Source organism: Castor canadensis, chromosome 12 (genome assembly GCF_047511655.1).
Source record: "Castor canadensis chromosome 12, mCasCan1.hap1v2, whole genome shotgun sequence".
NCBI lineage: Eukaryota > Metazoa > Chordata > Mammalia > Rodentia > Castoridae > Castor > Castor canadensis.
The window spans coordinates 97,192,803-97,209,411 of NC_133397.1; the positions used below are offsets into that span (position 1 = coordinate 97,192,803).

Genomic DNA, 16,609 nt, shown 5'->3' on the forward strand with positions numbered 1-16,609 from the left:
AGATCAAAATAGAACTACTCCACGACATATCATCATTAAAACAACAAGTTCAGAAACTAAGGAAAGAATATTGAAGGCTGCAAGAGAGAAAAAACAAGTAACATACAAAGGTAAACCCATCAAAATCACAGCAGACTTCTCAACAGAAACATTAAAAGCAAGAAGAGCGTGGGGTGAGATCTTCCGGGCACTGAATGAAAATAACTTCAACCCCAGGATACTCTACCCAGCAAAGCTATCATTCAAAATAGATGGAGCAATAAAAGTCTTCCATGAGAAGCAGAAACTAAAACAATATGTGACCACAAAGCCACCATTACAAAAGATTCTGCAAGGGATCCTGCACACAGAAAGTGACACCCAACTTAACCATGAAAAGGCAGGCAGCACCAAACCACAGGATAAGAAAAAGCAAGACAGTAGAGAGTAACATCAAGTTAGGTACACACAATCAACCTTCAAACAACTAAGATAACTAAATGGCAGGAATCACCACATACCTATCAATACTAACACTTAATGTTAATGGACTTAATTCACCCATCAAAAGACACCGTTTGACAAAATGGATTAAAAAAGAAGATCCAACAATTTGTTGCTTACAGGAGACTCATCTCACCGACAGAAATAAGCATATGCTTAGGATGAAAGGCTGGAAGAAGATTTACCAAGCCAATGGCCCCCGAAAACAAGCAGGAGTAGCAATACTTATCTCTGACAAAGTAGACTTCAAACCTACATTGATCAAACGAGATAAAGAAGGACATTCCATACTAATAAAAGGGGAAATAGACCAAAAGGAAATAATAATCATCAATCTGTACGCACCCAATGTCAACGCACCCAATTTCCTCAAACATACCCTGAAAGACCTAAAAGCATATATAAACGCCAACACAGTGGTTGTGGGAGACTTTAACACTCCATTATCATCAATAGATAGGTCATCCAAACAAAAACTCAATAAAGAAATCCAAGATCTAAAATATGCAATAGATCAAGTGGACCTAGTAGATGTCTACAGAACATTTCATCCAACCTCTACACAATATACATTCTTCTCAGCAGCCCATGGAACCTTCTCCAAAATAGATCATATCCTAGGGCACAAAGCAAGCCTCAGCAAATATAAGAAAATAGAAATAATACCATGCATACTATCTGACCACAATGCAGTAAAAGTAGAACTCAACAACAAAAGTAAAGACAAAAAACATGCAAACAGCTGGAAACTAAATAACTCATTACTTAATGAAGAATGGATCATCGATGCAATAAAAGAGGAAATTAAAAAGTTCCTAGAAGTCAATGAAAATGAAAACACAACCTACCAGAACCTATGGGACACAGCTAAGGCAGTCTTGAGAGGAAAGTTTATAGCCATGAGTGCATATATTAAAAAGATTGAAAGATCCCAAATCAATGACCTAATGATACATCTCAAACTCCTAGAAAAACAAGAACAAGCAAATCCCAAAACAAATAGAAGGAGAGAAATAATAAAAATAAGAGCTGAAATCAACGAAATAGAAACCAAAAAAACCATACAAAGAATTAATGAAACAAAAAGTTGGTTCTTTGAAAAAATAAACAAGATCGATAGACCCCTGGCAAACCTGACTAAAATGAGGAGAGAAAAAACCCAAATTAGTAGAATCAGGAATGCAAAAGGGGAGATAACAACAAACACCATGGAAGTCCAGGAAATCATCAGAGACTACTTTGAGAACCTATATTCAAATAAATTTGAAAATCTAAAAGAAATGGACAGATTTCTAGATACATATGATCATCCAAAACTGAACCAAGAGGAAATTAATCACCTGAATAGACCTATAACACAAAATGAAATTGAAGCAGCAATCAAGAGTCTCCCCAAAAAGAAAAGTCCAGGACCTGATGGATTCTCTGCTGAATTCTATCAGACCTTTAAAGAAGAACTGATACCAACCCTCCTTAAACTGTTCCATGAAATAGAAAGGGAAGGAAAACTGCCAAACACATTTTATGAAGCCAGTATTACACTTATCCCAAAACCAGGCAAAGACACCTCCAAAAAGGAGAACTATAGGCCAATCTCCTTAATGAACATTGATGCAAAAATCCTCAACAAAATAATGGCAAATCGAATTCAGCAACACATCAAAAAGATTATTCACCATGACCAAGTAGGCTTCATCCCAGGGATGCAGGGGTGGTTCAACATACGAAAATCAATAAACGTAATAAACCACATTAACAGAAGCAAAGACAAAAACCACTTGATCATCTCAATAGATGCAGAAAAAGCCTTTGATAAGATCCAACATCATTTCATGATAAAAGCTCTAAGAAAACTAGGAATAGAAGGAAAGTTCCTCAACATTATAAAAGCTATATATGACAAACCTACAGCCAGCATTATACTTAATGGAGAAAAATTAAAACCATTCCCTCTAAAATCAGGAACCAGACAAGGATGCCCACTATCTCCACTCCTATTCAACATAGTACTGGAATTCCTAGCCAGAGCAATTAGGCAAGAAGAAGGAATAAAAGGAATACAAATAGGTAAAGAAACTGTCAAAATATCCCTATTTGCAGACGACATGATCCTATACCTTAAAGACCCAAAAAACTCTACTCAGAAGCTTCTAGACATCATCAATAGCTATAGCAAGGTAGCAGGATATAAAATCAACATAGAAAAATCATTAGCATTTCTATCCACTAACAATGAGCAAACGGAAAAAGAATGTATGAAAACAATTCCATTTACAATAGCCTCAAAAAAAATCAAATACCTAGGTGTAAACCTAACAAAAGATGTGAAAGACCTCTACAAGGAAAACTATACACTTCTGAAGAAAGAGATTGAGGAAGACTATAGAAAGTGGAGAGATCTCCCATGCTCATGGATTGGTAGAATCAACATAGTAAAAATGTCTATACTCCCAAAAGTAATCTACATGTTTAATGCAATTCCCATCAAAATTCCAATGACATTCATCAAAGAGATTGAAAAATCTACTGTTAAATTTATATGGAAACACAAGAGGCCACGAATAGCCCAGGCAATACTCAGTCAAAAGAACAATGCAGGAGGTATCACAATACCTGACTTCAAACTATATTACAAAGAAATAATAATAAAAACAGCATGGTACTGGCACAAAAACAGACATGAAGACCAGTGGAACAGAATAGAGGATCCAGATATGAAGCCACACAACTATAAGCAACTTATCTTTGACAAAGGAGCTAAAAATATACGATGGAGAAATAGCAGCCTCTTCAACAAAAACTGCTGGGAAAACTGGTTAGCAGTCTGCAAAAAACTGAAACTAGATCCATGTATATCACCCTATACCAAGATTAACTCAAAATGGATCAAGGATCTTAATATCAGACCCCAAACTCTTAAGTTGATACAAGAAAGAGTAGGAAATACTCTGGAGTTAGTAGGTATAGGTAAGAACTTTCTCAATGAAACCCCAGCAGTACAGCAACTAAGAGATAGCATAGATAAATGGGACCTCATAAAACTAAAAAGCTTCTGTTCATCAAAAGAAATGGTCTCTAAACTGAAGAGAACACCCACAGAGTGGGAGAAAATATTTGCCAACTATACATCAGACAAAGGACTGATAACCAGAATATACAGGGAACTTAAAAAACTAAATTCTCCCAAAACTAATGAACCAATAAAGAAATGGGCATGTGAACTAAACAGAACTTTCTCAAAAGAAGAAATTCAAATGGCCAGAAAACACATGAAAAAATGCTCACCATCTCTAGCAATAAAGGAAATGCAAATTAAAACCACACTAAGATTCCACCTCACCCCTGTTAGAATAGCCATCATCAGCAACACCACCAACAACAGGTGTTGGCGAGGATGCGGGGAAAAAGGAACCCTCTTACACTGTTGTTGGGAATGTAGACTAGTACAACCACTCTGGAAAAAAATTTGGAGGCTACTTAAAAAGCTGGACATCGATCTACCATTTGATCCAGCAATACCACTCTTGGGGATATACCCAAAAGACTGTTACTCCAGAGGCACCTGCACATCCATGTTTATTGCGGCACTATTCACAATAGCCAAGTTATGGAAACAGCCAAGATGCCCCAGCACTGACGAATGGATTAAGAAAATGTGGTATCTATACACAATGGAATTTTATGCAGCCATGAAGAAGAACGAAATGTTATCATTCGCTGGTAAATGGATGGAATTGGAGAACATCATTCTGAGTGAGGTTAGCCTGGCTCAAAAGACCAAAAATCGTATGTTCTCCCTCATATGTGGACATTAGATCAAGGGCAAACACAACAAGGGGATTGGACTATGAGCACATGATAAAAGCTTTAGCACACAAGGGAGGGGTGAGGATAGGTAAGACACCTAAAAAACTAGCTAGCATTTGTTGCCCTTAATGCAGAGAAACTAAAGCAGATACCTTAAAGCAACTGAGGCCAATAGGAAAAGGGGACCAGGAACTAGAGAAAAGGTTAGATTAAAAAGAATTAACCTAGAAGGTAACACCCACGCACAGGAAATCAATGTGAGTCAATGCCCTGTATAGCTATCCTTATCTCAACCAGCAAAACCCCTTGCTCCTTCCTATTATTGCTTATACTCTCTCTACAACAAAATTAGAGATAAGGGCAAAATAGTTTCTGCTGGGTATTGAGGGGGGGAGCGGGAGGGGGTGGAGTGGGTGGTAAGGGAGGGGGTGGAGTGGGTGGTAAGGGAGGGGGTGGGGGCAGGGGGGAGAAATAAACCAAGCCTTGTATGCACATATGAATAATAAAAGAAAAATGAAAAAAAAAAAAAAAAGAAATAAATTCTGGATGGTGTTATATTCTCCATGGAAAAGAATAAAACTGGGGATAGGCTGTGGCAGTGCTGGGGAGGAAGGAACTGCAGGATATTTTTTTTCAGTATTGGGCTTGAACTCAGGGCCTTCACCTTGAGCCATTCCACCAGCCACTTCATCCTTTGTGAAGGGTTTTTTGAGACAGGGTCTTGTGAACTATTTGCCCGGGCTGGCTTCAAACCACAATTCTCCTGATCTCTGCCTCCTGAGTAGCTAGGATTACATGTGTGAGCCACCAGCAGAACCACTGTATCAGTGAGATTTCTCTTAGCTTGGAAGCTGCCTTTGGAAGGGAGGAAGTGAGAGAGACTAACCAGGAGATCAAATGTATATGTCTGTAACCATTTTTATGTTTATTTTTATGGATATGTGGTTGAAACTGCATTTTTTTGTTTTTGTTTTGTTTTGACAGTACTGAGTTTTGAACTCAGGGCCTTGTACTTGTTAGGCAGATGCTCTACCACTTGCATTTCTTTTTGCTAAATTTACAACAGTGTTCATATGTTCATTTGCTTGGGGTTTTGTTTGTTCGTTTTGTGGTATTGGTTACTAAACTCAGGGCCTTGTGCTTGCTAGGCCAGTGCGCTACCACTTTGAGCTATGCTCTCAGCCCTTTTGTTTTAATTTTTAATACACACTTTATTAGTGCATATTAATTATACAAAGGGATTACACCATGGTGTTTTACTCGTGTGTATATCATACATTGATCAGATTAAGCCCCTTTATTGCTCTGTTCCCCATCCTTCATTTTTCTCTCATCCTCATTTTCAACAGCTTTCAGTGAATTGCCTTGTATCACCTTCATACATAGACACAATGTATTTCTGCATTGTCCCCCCTCATTTTCTTTCCCTCTCCCTCTTATCCCCCGCCAGACAGTCTATTCATATAGATACACACACACACACACACGCACGCACACACACGCACGCACACACACAGGTGACGGGTCCACATCCCTGGCCCATTGCAGTGGCTGGGGAAGAAGCTGCCAGGCCTGGGTCAATAACCCTTCCCCTCCCCTTCCTGAGAGATTGCCTAGGCTCTTTGCCAACCCCCTTGCCTGAACCAAAGCTGGGTGATATGGATCCATCATCTGTTGAGATTCTCTCTTGAGTTTCTGCTTTAAAATGTTTCAGGGAAACAGTGCAGGGGGGCCAGGTAACAGAGGTGCAAGTAAGGCAGAAAACTGCTAGAGCTGGGTGATGGGTACCTTCTCCCTTTGTGTCTGTTATATCAGCTAAAATTCTGTAGCCAGTGGGTGCCAGGTCTTCACCCTTCAATCAGGTAACTGGTGGGGAGGGAACAAGAGCACAGGGCTAGCACCATTTATTAATTCTGCCCTTGTGTGGCAAACACAGCTCTAAACTGCCACAAAGAATCTTATTTACAAACAAGTGTCACTTGGGCTGGCCCTGGGTGAGGGCCTGTGCTACCCTCTCTGGGCTTCCACTCTCTCCTGGTTGATTTTTGTTGTGGTTTAATTCCTTCTCACCTCCTGGCATCTGGGAGTCTCATGGTAGGCAACCTGACAGTTCTGGTGGCTCTGTGAACTCAACCGAGGTCTCTGTTCCAACTCAGCTGATGGCTCTAACCAAGAGCTCAAAACCCATCCAGCTGAGGAAAAGGACAGAATTGCTAGATCTGGCCTGAAATGTCATACTTTTAAATAAAATATTCCTGCATTCTCACCAACCTGAAAAAACCAAAGTCTTTTATGGTGTATCACATTCGGTACAAAATAAAAGAAAGTGTGACTGACACCACTTCAGAAGTCTCACCATAGACTGGTAGATACCCAGCCTAATTGGCTCTTTTGTTTTCCTTTTAATGACTTTTTCTGTTTTATAAAAATAAGATCTGGCTATTGTTTAATATAGAGAAATTCTGAAAGGTGTAAAAAAAGAAAATTAAAAAATCCCTTATAATCTTACCAGTATGAATATACATGTAGGTAAAGAATGAAATGAAATGTCATTAGCATATTATTCTATTTCTTCTATCCTTTTCTATGTACACATCTGCATATATTTGGAACAAATGTGGAACTGTGCTGTATCAGTATCAGTTAGTGCTCTATCTTGCTTTTCTCACTTAGTAGTGAGTTTCCCAATGACATTATTTTGTAGTTTCGGAGTGTCTCACCTCCTACAGCCTTTTCTCAGCATAGTTATTGGGGATCTTGTCATGACCCTCTACTACAGTGAACCCTGATATGTCCCCATCTCACTCAGAGAAAGCTAAGACTTCTCAGAGGCCCCAAAACCTTGGCCCCATCCAACCTCATCACCCTGACCCTACTTATGCCATGTGTCTATCTGTTCTTACTTATGCCATGTGTCTATCTGTTCCTACTTATGCCATGTGTCTATCTGTTCCAACTTATGCCATGTGTCTATCTGTTCCTACTTACCTGGTATCCTTCCTCAGACACTCCAGTCCCACTGCTATCCAGAGGGCCTTTGTACATCTCATTCCCTCTTCCCCATTCCTCTTCCCCAGATGCTGGTGAGACTGGTTCCCCACCAGACTCCATTTAACTTGAAACCCTCCCCACTTTGGCATTGCCTTCCTCATTTTTCACAGTCTACATGATGAAATGTCTGCTTGCTTCTTATCTGACTATCTGGTTTTGTCTGTTTGTTTTTTTTCCCACTGATGTATCTGCAGTGCCCATGCAGTAGCCACCCAATACATGTGCTCCATAATCAGACCCCTTCCCCTTCTGAAGCAGTCCAGCCTTCATTGACAGGTGGCATGTTATCATTAAGACCCCTGTGTAGAAAGAATTATGTACATATGTGGAGAACCTCTAAATTAGTCCATTCTGACTGTCTGAACAAGGACATAACAGGAGGAGGGAAGAAGCCCTGAGAAACAATTTGGCTACAACAGGAGACCTCTTGTCACAGAAGCAACATGACACATGTGTCAACAGGACACAGCCAAACAGCTTCTCAATCAAAAGGAGTCCTTCCTAGCAGATCAAGAGTCAATTTCTGGGATGTCAGGGACACCAGTGCTGTCAGGGAATGTTGAGAGCTTATTGCTCGGAGGCAGGAACTGTTATTTTTCTGCTGGCAGTAGAAACCACCTGTCTTTAGTGGAAGTTTATTTACTATCACTTCTGGAACCTGCCATAGTCCTGGATGTTATGGCAAGATGGAAGAGGCATGTTACCCCCTACAGCTGTCATCATAAAGTGGTGAGGTGATACATGGCACTGCCAAGTGATACTGTTGGTTGCTTTGACCACCGATGACAATAGAGAAACTGGAAGTGCGTGCCATTGTCCAAACTTGCCCTACATATCCTGAATTGTGTACCCCTACCTGCTAGGGTCTGGATTTCCTGATTTTGAAAATAGAATTCCTAATACCAATTTAACAGAGCCAAGGAGTTGTTGAGACCCTATAGTCCTGCTCCTCTGAGGAGGAAGGGAATTATGTCAGCCTAGCTCCTGCTATATTGCTGACATTTTTTCTCCATAGTGATGGTCAAGGGGAGACACATGGAGGTGGTATTAGACATGTCTGATGCTGGTGAATGAAAGGCCTGGTGCTTGTTGCTTCACCGTCTTCCTCCAGGCCCTGCTGGACAGGGGGTGGAACTCTAGGGTCCAGGATTCCAGACTTAAGGTGTTCAGGGCACCCCATAAAGGCTGTGGAAGGAATAGGCACTGATTTGTTCTTTGAGTAGCACTTATGAGGAAGGAACCAAATAAAGCCCAAAAAAAAGAAAAAAAAACTCAGAGCAAAACAGCTGAGCCTGCTTGGAGGAAACATTTCAAAGGAACTAATCTTTGGAGTGAGTTTTCACACCCTCCTTCTAAACCCATCTAAATGTCCAGCCAGGCTGCAGGTGGGTCTCTGGACCTGCCTGGAGACATTAAAGCCTGCAATGAGGCTATTTCCTTTCCTCCATGTGGAGATTCAGCAGGGCTTTGTGGAGGTTTCAACTCACCAAAGTCCTTCCAACGCCAACCTCTACCAGTGCCTACCAGGAGACATGCTTTTCTTCATGCTATAGCAGGATGGAGGGATTTCCTGGATCAGGCCTGATGCCAGACTCTGCTCCTAGTGGGAGTGGGACCCATACAGCAGGCACATGATACCCACCCAGCCTCAAGCACATTCAAGGGCTTAGCAGAGAGGAAGGAGTCATGTACATGATGAGCCACATCTGCATCTGCTCATCTGCATTGAGGATGGGGCATGGCTCCTGCCCAGGTGACCTGCAGGTCCACAGCTAGGTCCACAGGGCCTCTGCTTACTGCTCCATCTTTCCCCTTATATATTTCCTTGGCCCATCACCACTTCCTCTTCCATTCTGAAATCCTAGGCATCCTTCCAGGTCCTTCTTGGCCCATGAAGGCTTCCAGCTGCCCCCAGTGGACCCACCTGCATTTCTGCAAAGCCATGTGAATGAAACACCCCATGTTCTTGATCAGGTACCTCTCCAGCACCCCTACAGAAATGCTTAAAGTTGCGGTGTCCAGGGACCTCATGGGCTCCAAACCTCAAATAGTTGCCCTGACAGATAGCATGTCAGCCCCACTAGCACCTAGAATACACCCACCATTTCTGTTTAGTAAGGGGAAAGTCCAGAGAGGCTAGTGTTGCTCCTTCATGTTTCACTCTGAGCTCCTCAAGCTTGGCCCACTTAAAGGGCCAGCTGGTATTTACTCAGCCTGTTCTGCTACTTCTGAAAAAATGAGAGGCATTTACCTAGCATGTTGGCATTTGTTTAACCCGTCTGGTGACAATAATCCCAAACTGATTCTAGCATCACATTTACTTCCTGGCTGCTCGTACATAAAATAAATAGTTCTTACTCCTTTATTCCATTAAATCACTGCAAATCTGCCACCACCCCCACCCTCACCCCCACCCCCGCCAGGTATGGATATAGATTGAGCCAAATAAAGCCTAAGAAGAACATCTTGAATGAAAAGCATCCTTCAGGTGGAAAAATTGAGGAAACTCACTCAGAGATCTCAAGCTGATGCCCCCACAAAAGCATGGGCCTCTTCTTTAGCTGGTGCCCATCAGGGCTGCCTGACTCCTTGGATGCCAAGCTTACCCACTACGTGCCACTTAGGCAGTGGCACAGCCCAGAGTGAGAATCTTCATTCCCTATTATTTCAGGCTGCTCACAGGCTGGAACCTTCAACCCACCTTTCTGGAATTTTGTCAAAGGCAAAACTCTGTGGTGCAAAACACTTGCTGTTTGATAGAACAGGTGGGAGATGTAAGAAGGAGTTGTGCCTAAGTCCTTGCTGAATGGTTGTTGATGCTTCACAAGACCCAGTTCAGGTCTGAGTCAGGACTATCAGTAGAAAGATCTTCTGTAGATCATGCTTACTGGAGCAGGCTCCTGGCTGCCTGTGGTTACCACCCTTAGAAGTGCACCTGGTCACAGGCCTCAAGTTCTCCACTAGCCAGAAGGGCAGGCAGGAACCTGTTGTGGTGAGACCAAGGCTGGACTGGTCTGGCTGAGACTGGCCTGCCTTCCCTCTCTAGCCCTGGTCCCTTGCGCTCTGCAGTGCATTGCACCCTCGAAATGGCAAGCCACTAAAAAAGGTAGGAGCCAAGGAGGTGACCAGTCCTGGAAAACTTTCCCTCTGTCTTGTGAGCCCCTATCACCTGTCATGGCTGCCTGGGTCTTTGAGCAGCTCCTGAAACCTTTTCAGTAAAACCCACAGATGACACCCCTGCCCATCTTGTTTCTCCTTTACTACACTTAGTGGAAGCCAAAGTGAGAAAGATCTGATTGGGGTGAACGCATTGCCAGTTTATTAATGGGAACATGGCTAGGAGAGGCAGAGAGTGGGTGTGGTGTGGCTTGTGAGTTATTTAATGAAGCCCCATTCTTCCCCTTCTCACCTAGCTCAACGACTCCGCCAAGCAGCTCATTGAGATGGACAAGCTGTGCCCAGCTGCCACTGCTGCATCTAGCTGTGATGCCCCCTTGTCCTCTGATCCCAGCACGGTTGCCAGTGCGGCTCCAGGCCTCACTCTAAGCTGCTCAGGGGCAGTCAGTGCCTTTCAGCGGCGTGTGGACAGCAAGAAGAATGCCAAGAAGCGCCATTCCTTCACTGCACTCAGTGTGACACACAAATCCTCACAGGCCGCCAGCCACAGGCATTCCATGGAAATTAGTGCTCCAGTGCTGATCAGCTCCAGTGACCCCCGTGCTGCAGCCAGGATTGGGGAGCTTGTTCATCTGTCCTGCACTGCACCCACCCAGGTAATGTCCTGCAGCCCAGGGCCAGTGCCTGTTTGTTCTCTGGGAATCCATCCTCACCTCTGCCCAGCAGCCAAGTTCCTGAACTAGCATAAAGAAGGCCACCCTGGAACTGCCTTGGAGGTACCTGGAGTTACCTCCTTGCTATCCAGTGTAGGGCTCTCCAAGAGCCTTGTGAATATGTGTGTGGTACCCTCAGAGTGTGAGGTATTTACCACTCACTTGGGAGAAACTTTCTCCCATCTCATTGACATTCATTGTCTGCCCTGGGAAAAGTCTGGCTAAGCACTAGGACATTTTGAGCTTCTCTCTAAGGTTTGATGATGTTCTTTTCAGCAGATAAAAGGGCTAGAGCTCAGAAACAGCTATATGGTTTAGTATTTTAAAGGAAATACTAAAGAATGCCTTTAAAGAAGGAGGAAGGGGCTCTCTGATAACTAGCAGCCACACTTCTGAGCCATCATCCTTCCAAACTTAAGACTTCAGAGCATGTGACATGCCTCACTAGGGGTGGCCAACTCTCCTCCCAATCCAACCTCCTCCAGGACAGAGCACCTGTCCACTTGCAGTGGAGTGTGGGGATGCCCATCCTGCCTGCCCCATCTTCTCACTCCAAAGTCCACCTGCCAGCCTCCCTTCCATTCCTCTCCAGGGTCACCTCTGCCTGTCCTGAACATGCCTCAGAGCAAGAGCACTGGCATATCAGCCAAACTGGGGAAAAGCCCAATAAACAGCTGGCTGGGGAAGAACCATTTTTTTTCAAACTTGAAATGAACTTGGATAAATTTGCAAAGATGATCATCTTTAAAAGATAAAATAGCCGAGCTTCTGGAGAACTGCTGTTTGGTCTAGATGGGCTGCATCAGCTTAAAAATACTCCTATATACATACATGCACACACATCCACATGTGCACAATAGACATATACACTCATGCTGGTTCTCATCCCAGGCTGAGGCCATGGTCTGGAACAGGGACCTTAGAGTCTGGAGTGACTTCTGGGTGTGATCTGAAGGTCCTCTGCTCCCACACTGGCCACTACTGGGAAGCTCCCAAAGCCTGGCCTTAGACCAGGTGTTTGGCACCTTTTCTATAAGAGGGAAGGTGCAACCTAACCCAACCTCTAACCTGGGCTAAACTCTTCAAGCTGTGGCTGAATGCTGACTATAAGTTCCAAGCCCTCCAGGACACTCTTGCTTGTCCTATGTTCTGACATCCTGGAGGTGCAGATCAAAAAGCCCAGCAGATACAGGTGTGGTTGTTGTGGTGATGCCAAGACTCTGTGGAGCCTGCTCTGCTGTCACAAATGGCCATAAAATGTGATGGCTGCAGTCCAGAATTCAGGTCCCTCCTTAGTAATCTGAGCAACTCTTGGTGACATGGACAGGTGAAAACTGTTGTGCAACAAAGTCAGTTCAGATGGCAGTTGCAGCAGAGCTGGTGACAGTCCCTGAGAAGGAGAGCTAGGAGCAGGGTCCTGGCCCGGTGTACCACTTGGGTAGGTCTTTTATCTCCTTCAGTTTGGAGGAGCCGGCCACACTCACTGCAGTTGGGAGCCTCCATCAATCAGAGGGACGGAGAACTGGATGATCCTGGAGCCACCAGGCAGCACTTGCCTTTCTAGTCCTAGTTTGTAGGTTTTGTGTCCAAGAGTTACCCTCCCCAGTGTTCCCCTCCCCAGTGTTCCCTGGGGGTTCTGAAAAATGAACCTGGCCAGACTGTGGACATTAGTAGAGCTTTGCCATGTCCATGGAGGGCAGGAGCATCTTCTGGCAGTTTCCCTCATGCCCCCAAGATGTGGGCTTGGTACATGTGGATGCTGGATCTGATTTTTCTCTTCTTCCCCTCATCCTGCCCTGCATCTGGTCCCTGCTCCCATGGCTTGTCTATTAATGCAGTAAGGGAGGCTTTCATGGGTCTCTGCAGCCCAGTGTCTACTCTAGATAGGCTAGGAGGCAAGGAGACAGATTTTTTTTTCAGTTTGTGCATCATCTTATTCCACGAGGATTTGAATTAGCTTATTGTTAGTGGGACAGGGATCTTGGGATCCATTTTCCAGCAGTTCAATTTGAGGTGAAAGTTATGACCAGGCTGTAGACATTTGTTTGTGTTACTACAAAGAGCATGAGATCAAACAAAGCAGTCACAGCCTATCTCCCTGTCCTGATTTAGTTGAGTTATTAAGAAGAGAAGGGGCACTTACTGAGGGTAAGCTGCATGCTGCCCTCGTGAGCCCCAGGGGGCTGCTACAGTTTGGCTGTGTTCAGGGAACAGCCTTCCATATCTACCTGCTATCCCTTGCTGTCTTTCTGTTCCTGTTGCTTTGCTAGCCACCTGTGTCTAGTCAGGAAGTCCTCCTGGCAAGAGAACTGGGAGGCAACCAAAGCTAACCAGTCCCACTGTGGCCATAGTGCTAAGTGGATTCTCCTCCCTACCCTACAGGACATGTCCTGGGAGAGGAAGCTGTATCCTAGAATTCTGTGGTTAGTGGATGAGACTTGGACTCACATCATTAGCCTAAGGAAATATAGCATCATTGCATGCATGTGCTTATACATATATGAGGCCTCCAGTGTACCAGCACCAGCATCCTGAGGATTAGCCTGGGTGGGCAGAAAAGGAGGGCCTCAATGCCCTCAGTTATAAGGCTGGTCCAGTAAGAGTCACTACAGCAGCCAGGTTTTTCCCCCACAAACTTTTCAAACCCCAGTGTGTCCAATACAGCTGAGATACAAAACATCTTGACTGATGAGTCTTGGCCCATGGGGATCAAGGGCTCATACAGACATGTGATATGGGCAAAGCTCAGGTTTATTATCTGGAATCCACAGTGACTCACAGGTGTATGTAGGCCTCCTCCCCTGCCTATGCGGGTTCTCATGAGCTGTGAAGATCAAAGGTGTTGTAGGGTCGTGATTCCATGTGTCTCACGATGGTTTCTTTTGGAGAGGAGGTGTGGCTACTGTTACTGATGGATATTGAGCCTCCATTGAGTGATGCACTGGGTTCACTAGGAAGGTCCACATAGGCTGCCTGTCCTGGAAACACAGCCAGCTGGAGAGGAGAAGGGGCCACTCACTGGGCATTATACTGAGTCTCTACTCACAGTAAGACTGGCTTCAGCAGATGCCCATTGGTAAAATGGGCTCTACAGGGGCCTTGTAGGACATGGAAGCTCTATGTGAAGACAGATTTGAATTACAAAAGGCTGACAAAATATGGGCCACTCATGGTGCTATTTAATTGACTTGATTCTAAAATCCTGTGGTAGAAGATTATATAAATACAAACCAAATCCACACATGCATAGAACATCAGTGGTGGCTGATGCCCAGCCTGAGTGGGTGGGCAAAGATAAGGACGAGGATCATCAGCTGGTTGGGTTAAAAGGCTTGTCAGTATCCCTGACCTGTTTTGCTCTATTGTGTTCATTTAAAATAGAAAGGAAGTATAAGGGCTGTGGTTTCTACAGAAAGGGCTAAAACCCAGTAGAGATTTCCCTGCTTCTCAGCCAGAATACTGTGAGCCCTTGAAGCATGAAGACTCTGAGTGCACAGCTGTAAAGCCACTTCCAAGTGGCCAGCCAGGGTTTGCTCTCTGTCAAGCCACTTCCAAGTGGCAAGCCATCCACTTGCATCTTTTGAACCCCCATCTTACTTCCTTTATCTTGCTTCTTACCACTTCTCACTTTGCTCTGCTGTGAGCCATGTAAGGAACCAGTAGGTTTAATTCCTTATATTTCAGAGACGTAGAAGCTGAGGCACACAAGAGTGAGTGCTTCTGTGCCACCCAGAGCCCTGCTTCCCAGACAGCTGTAGCTATCAGGAGTGGTATGGATGAGTCCAGGGTGTGGACCTCTCAGGGTCCTCTCCTATAAAAGGCTCAGGGGGATGCAAGGAATCCCTGAAGAGAGCAGTGCTCCTTAAAGGTGCCCCCCCCCCCGTCACTCTCTCCTTTGGGTGGAGATGTGGCTCAGTGTTGTGCAGGGCAGGACTCTGGGGTAGATGCAGGCTCCTCTCTAGCTGTGTCTTCTAGGAGAGCTGCTGAGCTTCTCTGAGCCAATCAACTTAGAGGTAAAGGAGACCTCTGGAGATAGATGGTGAGACTCAACACTTGTCTCTGCCCCTGTAACACTGAAAAATAGTTCCTGGCCTCATCTTCTGGAGCCTGGGTTTCCTCATCTGTTAATGAAGCAGCAACTGTACCTCTCCCATGATGACTGTAATGAGGTACAAGGCCTCTCCTCCTTGGGGAGTGTATACCCAATGCACTTGCCACTTAGGGAGTCAGAGGCTGAGCCAGCAGTCCAGGACTCTGGGCCTCACCATCAGACATCTGTCTACTCTGGGATTCTCTCTCTGGTTAGGTGCTGTGCTGGGCCCTGGAGGTTCTGGAAGGTGGTGGTGGTTAAAGGCTGGGTGGGGCTGAGACCATCTGCTGTACTCTCCCACTAGGAAGCCAGGCTTGCTCAGTACCCCAGAGAGTCATCCCATCCTGTCAGCCATATGCAGGGTTCTGTCCCCAGAGATGGCTGGGGTAGACTGTGGTCCAGCACCTCTGCCTCACCAGAGTCATCTGAGGACCCCACTGGACCACACTTCAGCAGGATCATTATTACCTAAGTATTGAGCAAATCAAACACAGGTCCCTCCAGCACAGAGCCCAACCCTAGCACTCCTGAGCCAACAGGCTGGGGATTTCAGAAACCCTCTCAGCCATTGTGACTACAGCAACCAGGTCAGGGAGCATGGTGCAGCTCAGACACCACACAGATTTTCTTCCACAACCCAGCTTTGCCACCAACTATCCCTGAGCTGATGCCCTACCAACCCTGAGCACCACATAGGGTGACAACTGCCCTACTGTGCCCAGGGCTGAGGATTCCCTGTAGTGCCAGACAGAGCAGGATGGCTGGTCTCCTTCAAATTTTTCTCTTCCCATGTGCTGGGCTTCAGAGGGAGGCATTTGTTGGTTTTCAACAAAAACTTAATGTGGACCTTCTCTGTACGGGGCATATGCTGGTACCAGCAATGCAAAATCAAGGGCCCTGTCTCTGCTCCTGCGAGGCCTCTGTCTGCAGTGTGGCTTTGGGCCGACTGTGCACCACTGTACCAGTTCTTCTGTGACTGGCATGCACTGTGTCGTCCAGAGATTTTAAAAGTGTGCTGACCACCAACTCACCCAAGATCCATGAAGCCATGCTCAGGGTTGGAGGGAGGGTAAACATGTTGTCCCCATCAAGCTGTGCTGTGGTGATACAGGTGGCAGCCTAAGTGTCTTCACAGTTGGCAAGACTGAGTGCTCGCTCTGGATTCCAGAGCAAGGTTAGGTCTGCTCCTTGGCCTCATTTTGACATCCAGGATATCAAAAGGCCATGGCTTACTGGAGCTTGGAACACTTGCCTCAATTCTTAATGCCTAGACTCAGAACAGCATGTCCCTCTTCTGCCCACATTCTGCTGGTCCCAATAAGTTTCATTGCAGAGCTCATTGAAGAGG

General features: G+C 45.1%; 1 protein-coding gene across 5 annotated transcripts in view; it reads left to right on the forward strand.

Moving 5' to 3' along the window:
• The window catches only part of Sh3rf3 (SH3 domain containing ring finger 3), a 385,180-nt gene that overhangs the window by 278,749 nt on the left and 89,822 nt on the right, over positions 1 to 16,609 (forward strand). For 4 of the 5 annotated variants that reach the window (XM_074050559.1, XM_074050560.1, XM_074050562.1 and 1 more), the window contains one exon: positions 10,755 to 11,114. The exons of the other annotated variant lie outside the window; for it this stretch is intronic. In XM_074050559.1, coding sequence (XP_073906660.1) covers positions 10,755 to 11,114 — 360 coding nt within the window. The remainder of the gene's footprint in view (positions 1 to 10,754; positions 11,115 to 16,609) is intronic. 5 annotated transcript variants of the gene reach the window in all.